The sequence below is a fragment of the Atractosteus spatula genome, chromosome 12 (genome assembly GCF_055471065.1).
Source record: "Atractosteus spatula isolate fAtrSpa1 chromosome 12, fAtrSpa1.hap1, whole genome shotgun sequence".
Classification (NCBI taxonomy): domain Eukaryota; kingdom Metazoa; phylum Chordata; class Actinopteri; order Semionotiformes; family Lepisosteidae; genus Atractosteus; species Atractosteus spatula.
The window spans coordinates 914,181-933,992 of record NC_142717.1 but is presented as its reverse complement, the minus strand read 5'-3'; the positions used below and the strand labels follow the sequence as shown (position 1 = coordinate 933,992).

The 19,812-nt window shown below is 39.9% G+C and overlaps 1 protein-coding gene across 2 annotated transcripts; it reads right to left on the bottom strand.

The window, feature by feature from the left end:
• Positions 1–592: 592 nt before the first annotated feature.
• Positions 593–19,268, bottom strand: abhd5a (abhydrolase domain containing 5, lysophosphatidic acid acyltransferase a). 2 transcript variants are annotated; one of them, XM_088929753.1, is made up of 8 exons: positions 19,233–19,268; positions 16,466–16,546; positions 10,093–10,178; positions 9,089–9,461; positions 5,943–6,097; positions 5,028–5,139; positions 4,075–4,261; positions 593–3,616 (listed from the first exon to the last, which is right to left on the bottom strand). In XM_088929753.1, exons 1-8 carry the CDS (start codon positions 19,262–19,264, stop codon positions 3,527–3,529), a joined length of 1,116 nt encoding a protein of 371 aa, XP_088785879.1. In that variant the 5' UTR covers positions 19,265–19,268; the 3' UTR covers positions 593–3,526. The 2 variants fall into 2 exon arrangements, with proteins under 2 accessions (XP_088785879.1, XP_088785880.1); XM_088929754.1 differs by lacking the exon at positions 16,466–16,546 and having other exon boundaries at positions 3,439–3,616; positions 19,233–19,262.
• Positions 19,269–19,812: the final 544 nt, after the last annotated feature.

Below are 19,812 nucleotides of genomic sequence, written 5' to 3'. Positions count from 1 at the left end.
CCGTTACCTTCAGAAGACTTGAATGAAGATTGGCCAACATTTCAACTTTGCTCCAGTTGAGTAGAAAAATTACTCCTTGTGCTCCAGCGCTAGATTGCTCAACATTTCTTCGTAAACCATTTCAAAAGACTTCCAGAAATAACCTCACATTTTGCACTCTTCCCAGTTTGGCTGCCAATGTATTCTGGCTCTATTGAACAATGACTTTGGCTCTAATTTCCCAGCTAACATATTCATCATACATTATTTTAGCATAAATGGCATAAAAGCATAAAAGTGTGCAAATGAGGTTTTTTTATGTTTTATCATTAACATTTCAGTGTCTTTATGTGTACTTCACTAAGCAAAAGACATCTAGTCTAGACATCTAGAGTAGTATACTACTTTAATGGTATTAAATACTGAAATAAATAAAAAGCACAGTTATATTCTCTTTGTATAGGTTTTTTTTCTCCATTATTTTTTAAAGACATTTAAAGTCACCTCTATTAATAAGATGAGGGAAAACAAAACTTCTAAGCCTGAAAACACAGGAGACCATTAATAAATACTAAAAACTTTTTTGTTTTATGAAAAAGAAAAGGAAATGATAAAAGTTTAAATACTGTATTTATTTACAGGTCATTTACACAATACAATTGAGGAACAAAGGAACAGCAACAGTCTGATTTGTGTACAGAGACTGCAAAATGAACACTGTTCAACAGTACTGGGATAAAAAAGATCTTTAAATCTGGAAGTTAATGTTAAGTAAACTTTCAACAATATAAGCAGGTTACAAGATTATAATGACTGCATAAAATTGCTTGGCTTCAAAACAATAAGCCTAATTTAATAGACAGCGTATATTTCCACAGAACAAACCTCAGTGTATACAACAATACAAAAATAGTGGTAAAAATCATTTTCACAGGGCAGCCTTCTGCCTTCTGTTTAGCATTTTGGAGACACTATTTGCTAAATTATTGTTAACAGCATATTAAAAGAAACTTTAAAAACTTGATTTGAATTATTCATACCAAGCACAAAAGCCAACATGCTGTCCTGTGATAATGTTCAAAGATTTGAACATGGTAAAAAAAAAATGTTTTTACAATATATAGGTTAAAGAAATATCGGACCTGTCACCTAAAAGTTCTTCAGTAGTATCCTTTTGCATAATCTGTACTGCATCCCCGATCCTCACATCGTATAGGCCTTGTTATGACAATATCTTTCAAAACTTCCCAAGATCAGCAACAGAAAAATGTGCAAATAAGTGGCATTTTAAGCAACCAAATGGATCTATGGACATAAGTCAAATCGGAGCCGAAAACGGCTTTAGATGGGCAACTTCTAGAAACGCCTGCTGCAACTCGTCTTTGATCAACCACAATGATGTGAGACGCCACACCTAGGAAGACAACACTCCCCATTCCATACGTCTTGTTTCCACCCCTGGGAAGGACCTGAGAATGATCCGACTGCCCCCTTGCTCGCCGCTGAAAGCGCGAGCGCCGCGATCTCGCTGTGCGCAAGAGCCTTGCTCACCGAGAACAGCAGCTCCTACCGGGGGGGGGGTAAGACAATGTAAATTAATCACTGTGATAGTTGCTTAACAAATGAGGTAGATTTTAAATCTGATTCAAAATGTTGGCAATATAATACCAGTGGAACTGTCGGAGGCAGCACTTTTCCCATTTCAATTTGAACTAAAAATGGAAATAGGCTCCTGAATGGTCCTATGATCTTCTGACAGGAAGTAAATATGGTGGCCAACACAGAAACTGGACCATTTACTGTTTCACACAGCCATTCGCAGAAACAAGACATGGAGCAGCTCGATCTAGGCAATCCCTTCAACGGTCTTACGAAGCAGTTAATACGGTTTATTATCTACTGCTATAGTCACCCATACTATTGGCACAAACAGAAAAACGTTAAAACCAAATCTTAGATTTTGCTAAATACCTTATACAGCCTTGTTAAGGATTTAAGTGCTAATTTATCATCTATAACTTCAGAACTTCTGATCTAGATCAAAGTAAAATATATTAAAATATTTTCTATGCAATTTGTATTTGTATACACAATATAAAACAACATATTTACAAAACACCTTCTAAAATGTTGGGTAATTGTGACTAACTGGACAACTCCTACAGTTTGAAAAATGTTGAAGTCATTACCTCACGTAAATACATTATCATACAAAGATAAAGATAAAACTGTTTAATGTGGAAAAATATGAACTCTCTGAATTCTTTTTGTTTCTTTAAATAGACCTACTCTTACATAAATATTGCATTGAAAACTGGGACAGAAGCCCCAGAAAGAAATAATCTAGAAATATTTATTTGCCTATTTCCACACATCTTTTCTAACCTTACTTTACCCCGAAGCAAACGGGTTTCATAGGCAAGACATTAGAGAGACATATAATACAACTGTAATGCAACATTTTAGATACGGCATATTAAAAACCCTCCAGCATTAAACTGGAGCCCCGTATGTGTTGGTAACATTTGACAAAAGTGGCCTACAAAGTGGTTTGTACCAAGGGACCAGCTACGTAAACGTTTAAAAAACAAAACTACAGTGACTTGAAGACAAGCAAGAGTGTTGTGGTTTCAGAAAGAGATGGAGTTTACAGGAACAACTTCAGCTCTGATCAATCATCCATTAAGTGTTTTTATCCATCTTCTACCACGTAGGTAATTATTCTGACTCAGGATTTTAAAGAAAATATTGGGTTGCAAAGACCTAGAGCTCTGAAATATGACATTGAGATTCTCTGCTTGAGACCAGACGCACACATACGTCAAGCAATGCTATACTTACTGAGCTTATTTAATCATAATTTTAAAACAGCCTAAATATAAATATCTCTCAACAAAACGGTAAGTATTATTTGAGGAGGAACACGTAGCAGTGAACCAATAAGGGTTGAAAGTTGATAATGCATTATATTTGGATTATCAATATTGTGGTCCATGATATACAAAGTGTACATGATATAACGCTTCCTTTTTTCATAAGCATCACAACATAGCAGTAAAAATGGAGTAAGCATACCTTATAAATAAGAATTAACTAATGAACTAATGGCTTCACGGGCAGCCCATTATGATTGTATATACTGCAAATTTATATATAAAATTTCTAGAATGAATACAAAATTCTAGCAGAAGCTTTAGGAAACTCAACAGACTATATTGTCATCTTTAAGTCTCCCTACCTACCTACTCTCCAGTCTTAACTTATAAAAGAATATTTCCTTATTTCAAGTTGAACAAAAATTCCCAAATCTACCCGTCATAATTGCATGCTCACAGAATAAATTAGGTACTGTACAACGAAGGCACTATCCAGACGGGCGTCCGTGTCGGGCTCTCTGGTAAGAGTGCAACGCGTGGGGGATATGGGATATTGGAAGAGTTACATTTTTTCTAGCGGCTCATGTCCCAAGGAGTGTCTTTAACAGGCAGACGCGGAAAGTCGTGAAGAGGGATGATTATTGCCGGTTGCCGCAGCGGAGCAGCCTCCTTCAGTCCAAAGCGCTGCAGATTTGTAGGACTTTCTGATTGAAATCCTCGGGCTGATCGGCGTAGACGTAGTGCCCTGCCCCCCGTACGGCCTGCGAGAGGGAAGAACAGAGCGATGGAAAACAAGAGCCCTTCAGGAACCTCCTCGCACGATTTTCAGAGGCGTTTCAGCTTTAGAGAACACGGCACGATGTGATTCGCCCCAGACAGGTTACAGGGCCACCAACAGACCTTCTCTTAGTGATTATTCCTACCACTTTTTTTGTGATTATATTTTTTGTTTCTGGGTAATGGCAAAAAGTACAACAAACCAAAATCCCTCCGTTTTCCCCCAAAACAGTAGTTGTAGAGGCCCACCCCCAAATATTCTTACTATCAGTTTGTCAAGCTTGGAAAAATGATTTCTTACAGTTCTCCCCACAACATAACAATGCAGAATCTTTTTTTTTTTTTTACTGAAGGCTGTCAGGCAGACTGCATGTAACTGGCACATCTTTACATGTGCGGTTAAGCTCATTTTACCAGCCCCCCTAGAGCTCCGGCCACTTACGATCGTCTCCACGTGCGAGTTTGGCCTCATCTCTTTAACTGTGCTGCCAGAGTTGCCGTCTATACAAGAGCGAGCCCCGTAGATCACCGCGATGGGGATGTCGTCTCGGATCAGGCCGACCCGCTGCAGCATGGGCCGCTTGGCCCACCCGTATGGGACGGTCATGTTCTTGAAGGCCGTTTCTCCGCTACCAAAAAGACAGAACCACATCTCGACTCACAGCATTACGAAAAGAATAAACAGGTTCCCTCTCACCAACACAAATGACTTCCCAAAAACAGCTCCAGTCTTCTTGAACACAATATCCTTAAATCAATGACCATCATGCCACGCGTGCTATGTAATAAGTCTGTTGCAACTAAAAACTTCTGGCTTTTAGACTACTTTCCCAAACACTTACATCAAACACTACTAACTACTCAGTGAGACATCCTCATATACAGCCCACTCGACCCATATGAAAATGTGTAGTGAATAATTATTCATTATTAATTTTGTCCTGAGTGAACTACTGACATGTCTTTGAAGCTCTATTAGGCGCACTCTAGTGGCAAGCCAATGGAAATGCATTCACACACTGACCCACGACGTGCTAAGGTCATTTTTGACAACCATAACATAGCAAAACAGAATTTCACTTTCACTGATGAGAGAACGTGTTAAACAATTGAAGAAGCAGGGATCATAAGACAACAGCTTTCCTTCACTTCAATTCTGGCAACATTCAAAGATCAATTTCTGCAAATCAGAAAATCCCAATGACACTGAGAATAAAGGGCACCTTGAATGTTTGCATCCTTGAATACATTTTATTTACATCTACTGAAGTACATGAGTACCTCATTCTTAATACACGAGTTCTAGTTCATTTTTTTGTAAAAAAGGAACTGATTTTGCTCAAGTATCACTTAAGAACCATTCGAACAGCAACAAACTGGAGCAGAAAAACTCACCTAGGAGTCTGAACGTTACAGTGATAAATATATTCTGTCACTGTGTTGTCATCAAACAAGGAGGAATATTTCCTTTTGAAGTCCGGTCTCAGTCTCTGAACCAGCATCGGACCTGATTAGAAACCAGCAACACACACAAGTGAGAAGACTTCCAGCAGGGTTTCAAAATGTGTAAACGCGATGCAGTCAAAGCTTCACATCCTCTGTTTTAATCCTTACTGACCTAGCATCCAGTCTGCAGATTGAGAACAGACAAAAATCCAAGAACAATAATAGTAATAATAATAATAATAATATCTGTGGCTTTACTTTTGCCCTTGATCTTCTGCATTCTTATTTCTTGCATGTGATTTGATTTTTTTTAATGACCATAAACCTCTCTGACTGATCAATTGCAAATTAAACACAAGAATACTCGCTGTTGTTTAAACCGGATGAAAGAGTACTCTTAAATTAGTGAATACATTACCTGATAGCCCGAAGGACAAAAACGAAAGAAGGAAACTGTGATTAGATAGGAGGAGGCTATGGACACTGGACATACCACACACATTAGTCTAAAATTCTTCAGTCCTAAAAACTTTAGTCCTAAATTCATGTAATTGTCAGTCTTGATAATCATGGAGGCAGAGAGAGACAGTGCAGGCATCCACTAGATGCAAAGGAGGGATTCATGTTGTTTATTTTAGCTGATCAATTTTATTTTAAATGCCTTCAAGGCAATGGGTTGGTACTTTAATTATCATACAGGGGAGGGATAATTGTGTCTTTCCACCACGGATACTCTATGCCGAAGTGCTCTGTGCCACGGTATAGTGGTGGGCCTGGAAACATGTGAATATATCTGCAGCAGTTCCCTGTACCGAACCCTCGTGGGTAAACAGGAAAGACGCTCTTTACCATACCACCACTCACCCAAAGGGCCCGCCAGCCTCAGCCCGGCCAGTGGGTTAAAGGGGCTCAGCATTGCTCCCAGTGCTTTGATCCAGACTGGAATCGGCCTGTCCTGCTCGGGATTGTTAGGCCTCTCGGGAAACCCCCATGGCTCCACCAGTATCAGGTGCTTTACCCTGAAAGACAGCACAACTGCCACCTCAGCCCAGTGCCCTCCAGGTTCATCCATACCCCCCAAGACATACGAACACAAATATCAGAGAACGACTGAGCAATGGACTAGTTTCCTGATTGCAATAAAAAACAAGAAACTGTATCGCAATCATAATAGAATTGCAGAGAGTAAATGTACATTTTTAATAAATAACTGAATTCAGGAGAGCAGGAAGGGTTACATTTATTCACTCCTCTAAGTAGTCTTTAAATTACATAATAAAATCATAATTTACAGTAACATTAAACTCTTTGGATGTGCAATGGAACCAAATAAATGCAGCCAACAGTTTCCCGGGGCAATGAAAGGAGGTGACGCACAGAAGGCGTTCAGTAACCATATCTTTACAGTCCAGCTCAGACAGCACTCTGACAACCGCCAGTGAACCATGCCCCAAAGGTCAAAAAGCTCAATCTACCACTTATTATTTCATATTATGCTTTTTATACAAGGATTGAGTTCCTATTTTATTAGGGGTATGAATATATCCTTATAACACTTTATGCATGTTGCGGGTGATCCCACTACAGTCTAAATTTACATTTTTTAAAACAAAAAATAATACCAAACGGTGACTGAAAGCATACAAAGAAACTAGGCCTACTCAATGTCCAGACAAGACATGGTGAACGATCAGTTTATCTTTCCACAGTATGATATCATGTGAATGTTTCTGTGAAGGACTGTATGGTCTTCCTTCAAAAGCAAAACTGCTGTAAAAGGCCGAAACTCCAGAGCAACAGTGTTACTCCAGAAATTAAACCTCATTAAGATGCCAGTGCTCTACAGACAATTCTCTTCCTGTTTTCAATTAGTGACCATTAACTAGTAGGAAAACACAGAGCTTGTTTTTCCTACTTAAACCTCAATAGCCATGAAAGCATTTCAAATTCTTAAATGTCATTAATCCGTTCAATTAAAAAAAAGTTAATAATGCATGTTTGCCCCAGAGATATAAGTTTCTGTGCGTGAATAGTGTAGCGGGAAATTGATTACGTCATCCATCATTACTCAGAACACTGTTCTTGGGGAGATGGAAAGGATTTCCACACACCAGAATAAGGTTGTTATTAAGTGCTAATTCTGCGGTTATGTTTGGTCCTCTGTTTAAAACACAACACACCAGTCGGTTAAGTCTACGACATGTATTTACACACAAGCCTTATTAAAAAAAAAGTTTAATTTTAAATCTTACAAATCAACAGCAGAGGAGATGAAAATTTTAAAAAATATCGGCAATGTTTTAAAAGAGTTCATAAGTGATCATCTGCTCGTGAAACGTAAAAATAGGTAGGGAAGACTACGTCTCATATAATCGGTTATCGATTAGATGTTATATGTTGATCATATAGTGATGGATTACCACACTTAGATTTTTTTTAAATTCATGCAGAAAAATATGTTTCTTTTGATGCTCAGTATAATACATTGATAGGTGTATATGAATCCTATAATAAATACGACATCAGGTTCCCTTCAGCCCATCCTATTAAACAAGCAGGTACTGAGATTTGTTTTACTGGGTAAGGGGTAAACCAATGCCATCACACTTTGAAAACAAGGTAGAAAACAGTATTGATTAGATGGAAAAATAAACAGAATGTTTCCACCTTCCAGGCAGAATTCATGATTCTGGTCTTTTTTTTGTGTTACTCCTGACATGAATTTGACCTTTTAATGCAAAGTCTAATTTTTTACTTTACTGCTTACTTTGCTACAACAAGTTGGGAACAAATGACATAGGAAAAACAAACCTAACTTCACCATACCTGTTTATTCAAGGTAATTAATTAATTTTTATGATTTTGCGCAACTATGCATTCGAAAACTGAAATGTTTGTCTGACTGCCTGGTGGGTGGTGAACAGTGTGGAACATGCCTGTGTCCTGTGCCCATCCAGACATGCAAACTGCACAGCTAGTTTCTGTCCTTTTACTCTCAGTGACGCTTTCAAACGCCACAAACGCTCCTAAGTCTCCTAAGCAGCATTACAAAGCATTTTGTCCTTATTTAGGTTTATAGGTGATTATGATTTGCTGACTGTTTCAATTACTTTATTTATACCAGAGGAATTAATGATTTTTTTAAAATTTAATGAAGTTTGATTTTTAAATATTTTGAATTGACAAATTCTTCATAAGTTTCATTTTTCACACAATACTTTAATTTATAATTTTATTGATTCCATTTTTGATTTGATACAAGACAAGTTTAAGGATTAAGACCAAGACATCTTCAGGACTGATCTGCAAGCATGAGACGATGGGACACGAAAGAAGCAGGCAGAGACAGCCGTGTCTGAGCGTCGTTCAAGCTCCTCTCTTCATCTCTGGGCGGACTGCACTGTGCACTCTGACAATTTCCCTATTGCTGGCTTCTCCAAAGCACATTAAAGGGAAAAGTAATTTGTTCTGAATTAAGTTGTAGTATATATGTTATTGAAACACCTTAAACCAAAACCATGCAAATTGAGAACTACCTGAATCTGCATATCGCTGCCATCTAGTGGGCCGATATAAAAATAAATCAAATTGGCCATCGTGCACAATCTGTTTAAAAAAATGTCGATTTGGACAGTGATAATGTATTGACCATGCATTCAAGAAGATCAGATCATCACAAATTACTTGCAGTTCTGACCATGTGGTATTATCGGACACCATGTAAAGTACACAACAGAATATTTTAAAAAAGGAACATTTGGTTACAAATGTGTTAACAGATTTACCTGTAGTGCTTGATCTGTGCCGCTGCAAAGAATTCCTATTTTTCACATTTCGCAAAAAAGGCAAAAGTGCTTAGAATGAAATCCCAACCGAGTCCAGATAAAGTCAAGAGCTCAAGGCGGGTTAAGAAGATGAAACAGGTACATGAATGATGTAAAAAACGGGCAACATGAGACACAGCAGTACAGCGAGGATTAGTGCAGACTCACTGACAGCAGTATACTAACCTTGATGGGTATCTCAGTGTATAAGCAGCTGCCAAATATCCGCCAAGATTGTGTCCCAGCAAAATCACTGTCTCCACACCCACCTTTGCCCTCCACTCCTCTATCGAGTCCACAAACTGGTTTTCCGCCTCCTCCGCATCGCTGCTGAATTGCGGCCGACTGCTCCTCCCAAAGCCCAGCAGATCGAAAGCATAGACAGTGCGCTGCTGGCACAGAGCGTCCAGGTTCAGCACCCACAACCCCACACCTCCTCCAAACCCGTGGATGAGAACGAGGGGGGTCTTCTCGGTGACGACCCCGTTGAACGTAAGGGTCCACACCACGTTCCCGTTGGATATCGCAACGTACTGTTTCACAAACTTGCTTGTAATCGCTGCGGGGGAAGGAAATGGAGAAATCGAACTTAGTCCCCGTGGGGGAAGTTAGTAAAAAAAAAATACAAAGTATTGTTGTAGCATGAAAATCAGTACGGCCACACCTCAACTGTTTCAGTGCACCTTCTGATGAAATAATTTGGGAAATGTTTTGTTTTCATCTATGGGCAGAACTGTGGGAGAAAGACAAGCTATGGAACAACCTGGGTGCTCGACATTCAGATTTCCCCATCATTAGAAACAATGCAATTTAATGTGAACTCCGCTCTCCAGCACTTACTCATTTCTGTTTACTGCAGGATTGAGTGATGGTTCACACTCAACTTGGATGTGCTTGGAAAGAGCTTGTGAAATTGTCCCAATTTAGGATGTAATCTGTGTAAAAGAACACTACAGAAAACCTGGCTTTTCAGACATCTTCTGAAACATCAATTTTTATGCACAGGAAGGGATTTTTGTCGCAGCTGCTGGTCTGATAGTTTCTACATCTAAAACAATCACCTGGGCAATGGATCTACAGCAGAACTGATTTCAAGAGTAACAGTGTTCATGTTTCAGTTCTGTCAGGATGTCGTTTTGGGTTTGGAGAAGGAAAGGGGAAAAGGGCAGGAAACAAGAGCAGAGGCTTACATTGTAGCATCTTATCTTCCGCATCCTTGAGATGTGACAAAGACGTCGGGCACCAAGACGGCAGCCAGCTGGTAATCCACCAGGACCTGGAACACAAAGCTCCGATAAAGTGGATGAAGAGAAAAAGAAAGACCTAGCTCACGGACAAAGAGCTGCATTCTTGGGTTGGCATTTAGCACATTTCTCGCTTGCAAGGATCTATAATCCATTTACTCTAATATTAACTAGAAAAAACAGCATTTTAACTCGAGAAGTGACTGCTGCATGCATACAGCAACTCCTTTGGTCAGCCATCATGTAACTGCTTGGGAAAGGCAGAACTGTAACAGTGTGGCAATCTGGGAATCTCAAGAGACTTCTGCACAGGACAGAGTGCTTACTTAGCTGAACAAATTAAACATTTTTTAGAAATATAACCAATGCAGGACCATCCCACTCAACCGATTTAGATAAACACACAAGGAAAGATTTTCATTTCTATAATAGATACCCTACCTCCCAGGGTGAGCAGTACTCCAGGTGCTGTTCTAGTGACATACAAGCAGATGTACAATTGCTTGGCTCCATATGTACTACACAATATCAACGGAAATTCTTGTTCTGATCAGCAGGCTTAAGACATCTGTATAACAGCAATTCAGGTAATGATCACACTGTGCCTCATAACTGTAAATTCAACAACGCTGTAATAGAGCATGACAGCCTTTGACCAACAATGAGTTTTACATTTTGCTGTCTGCATGGGGAAGTTCTCTGTTACTGTAATGAGCAATAATACTGCATGTTTTCCTGTACGAGCCTATGTGGTGGCCGTGACAAAAAATACATTTTTATCGTAAAAGTGATAAGAAAATTGTCATAACATAGACCAGCCAATGAATTGGGCGTTCCTATTCAAGGCTCAAATTCAATGCACTCCTACTGCAGCATGAAATGAAGCAAAGATTCAGACCACAAGGGATTGAGAAGCCATGTGAATTTGCCTAAATGCACAGTAACCCTGAATAGTAGCAGTTCTTTCCTGGAAAAGTAGATCATTCTGTTCCAGTTTTATCTATAGTACACAGAAAAGCACGACAGGGAGGGATCATGTGTGTAGTGGCAGTTACATAATCTTCTTTTAGACTACATGAGAGGAAATTTGAAGGTGATTTTCATATTGTTTCCAGTTAAGAAAAAAAAAGTAACATCTGATGAAGCAGACTTCCAAAGAAGAAAACCTTAAAATGAACGTTTTCCAAAAAGCATTCTATTAGCATTCGTACCAGAATTAAATTAAATAAAAACCTGAAGTTAACTTCAAACCAGCTGTACCTCTTTGGATACAAACAATTAGCCACCACCACATACTGGGGTTTTAATGTGTCTGCTGGGCCGACTGAAGTTTTATTTTAATCCAGACTTCAGCTCCATAAAAGAGATGGGAGTTACTTCCTTTTTGTAACTTGAAAGGAAGTTCTGGGGGGGGGGGAGGATGTGAACAACTTTATCTGATAACACTTAATAGGATCAAATCCAATGTTTTCAGATTGTGTTTTCAAACTGTTGGAGAAAGGTTTCCCGTTCTTAGTTGTGCTCTAAAGTACACTGAAATGCAATAACACCTTCTATTGCAGTGCTAAGAGACAAACGCATTAAAAATATCAGAACAAAATCATGAAGCAGCTGAGCCCACCAGAACAATTGCCCTAATTTGTTCAAAATGTAACCTGAAACAGACTGTGTTTTAATGTAGCAGTGGTGTCTCATTAACCCCGGAGGGGGAACTTCAAGTCACTTCCTTTTATATTCGCAAAGCTGGAACCGTCTTGTATGAAGGCCAAAATATAAAACTAGCAGACATTCAAAACCGATTTCAATAGGTTGCAAATGAATTTGAATGGCTAACGAAAGATTTTTAATAAGGTCTGAAACCCTTTCTCCAGTCTATAGATTTTGCATTTTAAAGTGGAAGGAGTTTTCCTTTTTACTACAAAGTCAATTCGTTCCATTCATTGGCGATGGCAACATATCATCTAAATTGCGATGACCTATTTTTTATTTTACCGTTTTATTCTCAGAGAGGAGTCTCATCTAGTACCTGATACTTCCAACAGATGACATGAGGCGGCGTGTATTGATTTTTCTTTTTCGATCAATCACACCAGACGTGCCGAGACAGGCAGGAGATTACGTGCTGCCTCCCCAGTCAATCCGTGCCTCCAGACAGAGCTGGCAGGAGATGCCAGTGTCTCCAGCAGGGCTTGTTCTTATCCAAGCTAATTTTATTATGCAACGGGACGAGAAAAGGTTAATGCCACTCTGAAAGGCAGAAAGATGAAACCAGCATTTCTGAAAGGTTGTGCTCCTTATTTGTACGTTTCAGAGTGGAATTAATCTTTACTTGGTCTTTTGCAGACAGGGCACACCGACGCCAAGAGCAGCTCCCCTCGCAGACCGCTGCGCCTAATTTGATTAGGAATTTGGCTGTTATTTCTACCCAAAGCGGCTCTCTCCCCTCTCCCCCTGGAAGTCACGGAAAACACGCTCACAAACATGCAAAATATGCATCTGAAACTGGGAACAGGAGGCATATTCTTCACACAAAGAGCTGTGTAAGTCTGCAACAAGCTTTTAAGCTATGTTGTTGAAGCTGCTGTATTCGAGTCAAGAAGAAGAGAACTACAAGGTATCACCACCTTAGTGCAAGACACTGTATGGCAAGAGTAGGAGCAGCTGTAGGAGAACCAAAGCACCCTGGTTCAAATCGAACTATCGCTATAAAAAACATGAAGAATTCATTGTTCGTACAAGGCAATATCAGTTGCTTAATCTTTGCATCTTTATATGGTTACATCTCAAAATTTGGGCCCAATGTTGTATCTCAACGGGTTAAAACACATTGGCATTTGACCAAAGAGCAAGGCTGGAGGTAGGGGAATGTGCTCATTACGCAGAATTAGTCTGTCCAGCACTGCGACTCGGCCCAAGCTCCGTTTCACTGCATTCCACAATCACTTTCCTAACACGCTAAGGGACAACAAAAAAGGCAACAGATGAGTACTGCAATAGCAATTTGCTGCATTTTTAATTCCTCTCACTAAATTTAAATATATGCAGCACAGAGGAAACAAAATAATAAGAATCCACTTTTCTTACGTACCACTGAGAGCATAAACCATGTTTTATGCAACTTTCCTCTCTCCCCATTTTATGTTACTTTTGATAATTTAGTAAGTGAACAGGTGTTCTTTCAAATTTCTCCTGAACATTTTTTTGAAAACAAAACAGATAGGCAGACAGTAAGATATATCATTATCATATCTTATCTTCAGGAATATTAGGATAATTATGTGATTCATACAGGGACAATTTACTACCGATCGCCTGAGTGTCGCACAAAATGCATGCGTAATACCTTGAAGAAAAAGCAAAGTCCAATCAAAATAATTACCACACCACACACGATTGGACCTTGGTCAATGAGTCACAGAATGAAAAAGACTCAAATTCCACGCTTGCATTTGCATGACAATCCAGGCCAATAAACACTAGATTGCTTAACATTAGTGAGGTAATCAACTCCAATTGCTTGATATGTCAGCTGAACAGAATCCAGGTTAAAAGTGATATAGTAAAAATATTGTGCAGAGTTCCTTACATAACATAAACCCCCTTTGACAAGCTAATATTCTTCAGAATTAGAAATTTAGCATTAACAATTAAGATGTTCAAAACTAATTTGAAACATAAAAACTGTCCCAGTGTCTCTGGTCTCTTTATTGAAAAGTTAATAGGTGATGGACATCTTACTTTTTCTCATTAAAGAATTAGTCCAAATTATGTTGGCTCAGTTGTGGTCTCCAATTACGCTGCAACATATTTAAAAAATGAAACAAATACCTTAGGTTATCCTAGCCTTAGTTCCAGAACTAAAATTATGTTATTTAAGATTCCCCAGGGCCTCTGAAAGAAAATACTAAGAACATAATCCTTCTTAGGGGGAGTAGTGAATTCAGTTTCACTTACAAGGATTTGTCAATACTATCAAACAGCAACACATCTGACATTGAAATCCAAGAGCTGTACTTCTGGCTTTTGCTTGTTGTGACGCTGAGAGTGTAACAAAGGTGCAAGCCGTCAGATGGGGATGTACAGGGGTAACGCATTCGCCAGCACTCAGATGAATGAGGTCCCAGCGCTCACATCGTGGTAACCATGACCTACATTCCGAAACAGAAGTGCAAAGCTTCACGATAACCAAAGTCCTACTTACTGCCATTCTTTCCCAATCAGTGCCGTTATGAAAAATGAACTGTCACGTTAAAATATATTGCTAAAATGAAGTGCTACTGTATGTTATACCTCAGAAAGATGTCGATTTCCTTCAGGAATTCACATGTGTTTTAAAGAAGATGAACTCCTAAGAAATCTCAGAGATGACAAGAAGCCAATCACCCCAACCACAGTCAGCACAGAGCTCTGCCACTCCAAACACTGCACATACTGCACGTCCTAAGCTGCACCTAGCTATTTTGAATTTTTAATGAAAACAGATTGCAGGATAAAATATCTGCAACATTAGGTATCAGTAATGTGGAAACTAATTTTAATTTCAAGGTTTCAAGCTGTTTTCTAGTCTGTTTAACAAGAGAGTAAGCAAAGCTAAGTAAGACGAGGAACTATCTCTGATCTTTCTTATCTACATACGGCTAGAGACGATATGCTGAGGAAGAGCTGAAACTTTGTATTTTACCCTTTACTTTTCAGCGTGGAATTAACTTCTTGTTCCCTTACAACTCTCAGCTCCCCACTCTCACCTCTTCATTGGTAAGGTGATAAAATCCATATCAATCTGCTGGAGGTTATACAGTGCGAGCAGCTGCTTAAATGGCAGACAGTGACACAGTATGCAGGATCGACACTGATAACAGGTGAGTAACCTGTGTTATAGGGCTATATCCCAGAAAGCTTTTGATTCACAGTGGTCAAGTACACTGCACGTGTTCTGGAAGTGGTTCTTCAGAAGACATTTCTGGGGGTTACAGGACCAGCTGCATGGTTTGTTTAACAGCACATGTAATTTCAAAATATTTTACGACTTACACGATACATGTATTTAAAAATACATCTTCCTGCCATACCTTGTGGCTGTGTAAATAAGCCATAAAACAAAAAGTGCTTCCTTTTTTTAGTTTTGCTTTTGACTCCATCTATTCCCCATTCAGATCAGTCTAAAAGTGGAGACCATGGTGTAAAACACCATGGTGTACAGACACAGGCCTTTGTTGGCTCTTCCGGAACCTTCCAGGTAAATGTTTGTCCCATAAAACTGCGGGGTCTTTTCAAAAGGGAAGCAATTGAGTTTCTAAATCCACCGCCATCAGACCCTTCACCTTGGAACAGAAATGCAGAGGCTCGGAGCAAAACAACATTGATTATCGCTCAAAACCTCAGAAAGGTATGTTTACTTTGCACTGTCTTGTTGTAGTCTTCTCCCAGAAGGAAGAGTCCAGTGTCCTGTGACTAATTGATTCTTGCCTATTTATCGTGTCTTCCTCAAATAGTTCTGAACAGCAGGATGTCCCTCATAAAGATTTTGATACAATGCAGCAGACATTTTTAACAGATTTTTCACTTGAGTGTAATCTATGTATTGAAAGTAGAGATGGTCACAGGAAGGGAAAACACAAACACAACTGACTTTTAGGTAACCTCTTCACCTCACTGTGCCTTCGCATTAACTCATAAAAACAACAGACTGTTCATAACACATGCTTTAACCACATACATTACAACACCTTAACCACAGTGCAAGAAGCTCTTGAGATTTCTTTACCAATGCAGTGAAATTGCCACTTTACAAACGTGGGACACAAACAGAAGTGACAGGAGAGAAAAGGCTCATTTTCAACCTGACTGATGCAAACTGTCTGTACTTTTAGAAAAGTGTAACTCTTTTTCCACACATGACATAAATCAATTAAAGTGAATGAGCAACTTTACAAAAGAGGTTGCACACTAAACCTGTATGTTACTCTCCCATAATAAGATGGCAATGGCAGTGAACTGAACCCACAGTTAAGAGAGAAGCCTATATCTACTAAAGAACTGAATATAAAATTGGGTTTCATGGGGAGTGAAGGTTGAGTGATATGCCAGTTTAACTGATTGTTTTTTTTTCTCTCAGTCGATTAATGTCAAGTGGTTTGCGAATTTACTTATAAACGGCAGCAATCGCTGTGCCATGAGAGATAAATCTTGTCTTGATATAATGTCACGCTGTGAAATGGCCAGGCAGAGTTTGTCACAATGAATGCAGTCAGTTATTCTCTTTATTAGTAGTATTAATCACAAGCCAGAAATCATGCAATACAGTAGGTGAGTTTGTTACCTTGAGGTAGATTCCAGGAACCTCAAGAATTTGTAGTACAGAATATGTATACCAAGATTCATCACAACTCGATGGGCAGTTCTGAAGTAAAAGAAAAAGATGTCTTTCATTCATTTGAACATAATATTGTGCCCTGAATTTTGTCACTGTTAAGGACGAATCCCATTACAACATTTATTTAGATTTTTTATGCCCGGTGAACTTGACAGATTTTATATTCACACGATAACACCTTTTTACGTACAAGTGCTCGCAAACACAAGAGGAATGAGCCTCTTATTCTGCTTGTGCAGTACTATTCTGCACTTGATGGCCAACAGCATGGGACACACACGGGTAAAGAACACAAACTGAGACTGTGGGGGAACACGAATTTCAGCCATGTGTTTGGGATTTCAAGACAGAAGCACAGTTACTAACAGCATCTGTGCAACATATTAGGAATCTCAACTATTAAACAACTGAAGGCCAGGAGTGGTCAACCCTACCCCTTGAGAGCCACTTAACATCAGATGTATATGGATAACCCTTAAATCACCAATTTCTGAGATCTTGGATCAATTTTCTTGTTAACCTTTACATCAAATTCTGCAAGTAAATGATTAAATGAAGGAGTTTAGCATGGAGCAGAAAATGAAAATGCCATCATCATGAAGCTCTGAAGGATCAGAATTGGCCACTCTTGGTTTAACTGAATTCATTCACTTACAACATCAAAACTCACACATCCCTAATCTTTCCAAAGAGAGCTGTGCTGGACTCTTGTATGTGATGTCAGGTAGTTGACATTTTTAAGAATGACTTGTGTGCAGCAGGGAATGCAGGCACTGTTTACACTTAACCGCTAAAGATCCTCTAATTCCAAGAAAACACAGCAAATAAATGCAGGCACGTGTGTCCCCCTTGAACCATTCAATAACTGCAATAAAGGATTTTTAATGCTTTTGAAAATGTGTGGTGTAACGCCGTAACTATAACTTGACCTAAACCAGTATGGCCAGTATATATCCAATTAATTAACGGTTACAAATGCACTAAAAAATGTAGCTACTTATACAGTTACTTACATTGTAACTTGCCATACATACGCCTGAATATAATGTCATTCACAAGTATTTAACTACAGACTCTCTCAGATGAATTTAACCAGTTAATACTCCTGATTTCTATTTAAAATCATCCACAGTGGAATTTATACACTATTCACACCTGTTTGCAGTGTAAAAGAAAACGCCCCAACATGAAGTTCCTTTTACTGCAACAGCTAATTTGCAGAGCAGTAGTACTAACACTTCATGATTTCCAAAACTTTGTACAGCTACTTCATTTTCTGAACGGGGCTGAGATAAGATCAAAATAAATGTGTTGAATGAAGCGTGCAGTGTCTTCCAAAAGCATGTTTCCAAACGTATGACCGATCGACAGTCCAGCAACCTGTACCTGTGATAGTGAGGCAGGTCCAGAGACAGCTGCTCACTACCCACCCAGGCCGGGACATTCCCCGAGCCTCACGCCCGAATCCAATCGGATGAACAGACACACGCATGGCCACCTCTGGAAGTGCCTCTCGGCTGTGTTGAGGAAGTCATGCTGGCAGTAGCACACTGTTTTCTGCAGCCTACGAAACATTTTGTCTGCTTACGTAGAGAAAAAGCTTCCATTCCAGGAGGCAGCACTTCACCAGGCGGTTTCATAACGACCCAAAACATACGGTCAACATCCAAGGCAGAGCTCTGTGGGTTGCAGACTCCATGTAGTTATTCCCTCAACATCATACTGCCTTTTCCACTCTGAAGTCTACCCACAGGGGTTGTGCCCTAATGCTTCGGATCACTGATACTGGGATTTGCTGTCCCAGTATTTTTTTAATGAGATTCTGATATGGAAAAGGGGAATACCATATAATGGCATTTTAATTAGGCACTGATTTAAAAAATTAGGTGCAGTCGACTTCATGTTCTGAAAAAAAGGCTTTTTTCCAATTAACTTCGTGCAAATTTGACTTCAGTATACAACGGGAGGTCTCTATCATGACTGTATAATGTGATTAGGCTACAACGTCGCACAACAATACAGGAAATGTGATTTTTGAAAGCACTGACCACAGCATTTGGTAAAAAATGACTACTTAACCTCATACAACTAGCAGCTGTGTGGGTCTGTGCAGGAAACGTGTTTGGTAACAGCGGGCGGCTGCTGTGAGCTCTTGCTTAATTTCCAGGCTCTAATGCAACCCAGCAGGCGAACTTCACAAAGCCAGACACGGACAGCGTGTGCCGATACCACGACCTATGATCCTGTTCAATATGCCTCTCTTGTATACAGACATTAAAACAGCATATAAACGGTCAGTAGGGTAAGCCATCACTTAGTTTAGACATCAGTGCAACTGGCAGAGTAGGGAGACACACATACCGCATCAGGCTAGTAACAGCAGCGGGTGAATAAAAAACGCAAGTAAACATGCACTAAGTTAGTTCCACTTCTCGTTAGTGAAAGCATTAATACATTGACACGTGTAGATGTACAGTAGGTTTGCTGCTGTTATTGTAACAACTGAACGCTGTCACGTTTCACAACCCAAGGTCCCGGAGATGAACAGTCTCAATACTAATCACAGAAGCAGCAAGCGATTCGACATCTCAAACAGTTCTCGCTTTCACTCGCTGTTGGTTAAGTTCGAGATTCTGAAACACCCGAAAAGGACATCGCACTCAAAACTGAAGGCTCCCGAATTGTTAACCAAAAAAAAACACGCCGCACTCACCCTCTCTCCACTGACATCGCCTGCTCGGCCATCTTTCCCAGCGCCGACCTGCAGTGACGTCACCTCTCGCGTCACAGCGGGGGGCGGGGTCGGGGCGGAGCGTATGCTCTCCGGGAGAGCAGGCGAGGGGCGTCTTTCGTGTGGCTGGGCGTGACGCTCCCCAGCTTGGCACTCCTCTCCCCATCAGAGCAATGCAGACTCAGCACAGAAGCGGGATGATCACGGAGCCTTGTCTCCCGTGCCTGCGGAAGCGGGAGGACCCGAATGTATACGTGAATATACATAAGCATTGGTTTGTTTGTTATTTCCCTTTTTTTAAATCTTTTTTATTGCAACAACAAACGAAACAAGAAAAATACACACAGCACAAGCCAGAGTACGTATAAAGATCGTCAGGGGGTACTTAACACAGGTGCATTTTGCGAAAAAAAAAGATTAGTTGAGGTAAATCGAGATGAGGTGCGCCCAGCTTTCACGTTCCTACGTTTAGAAAGCGTAAGGCCAGTGAAGGCCAGTGACCTAGATGTCTGCCTCAGGTTTTTCGTTCCATCTTCAATGCTGCTGCAGTGATGTTATGTCG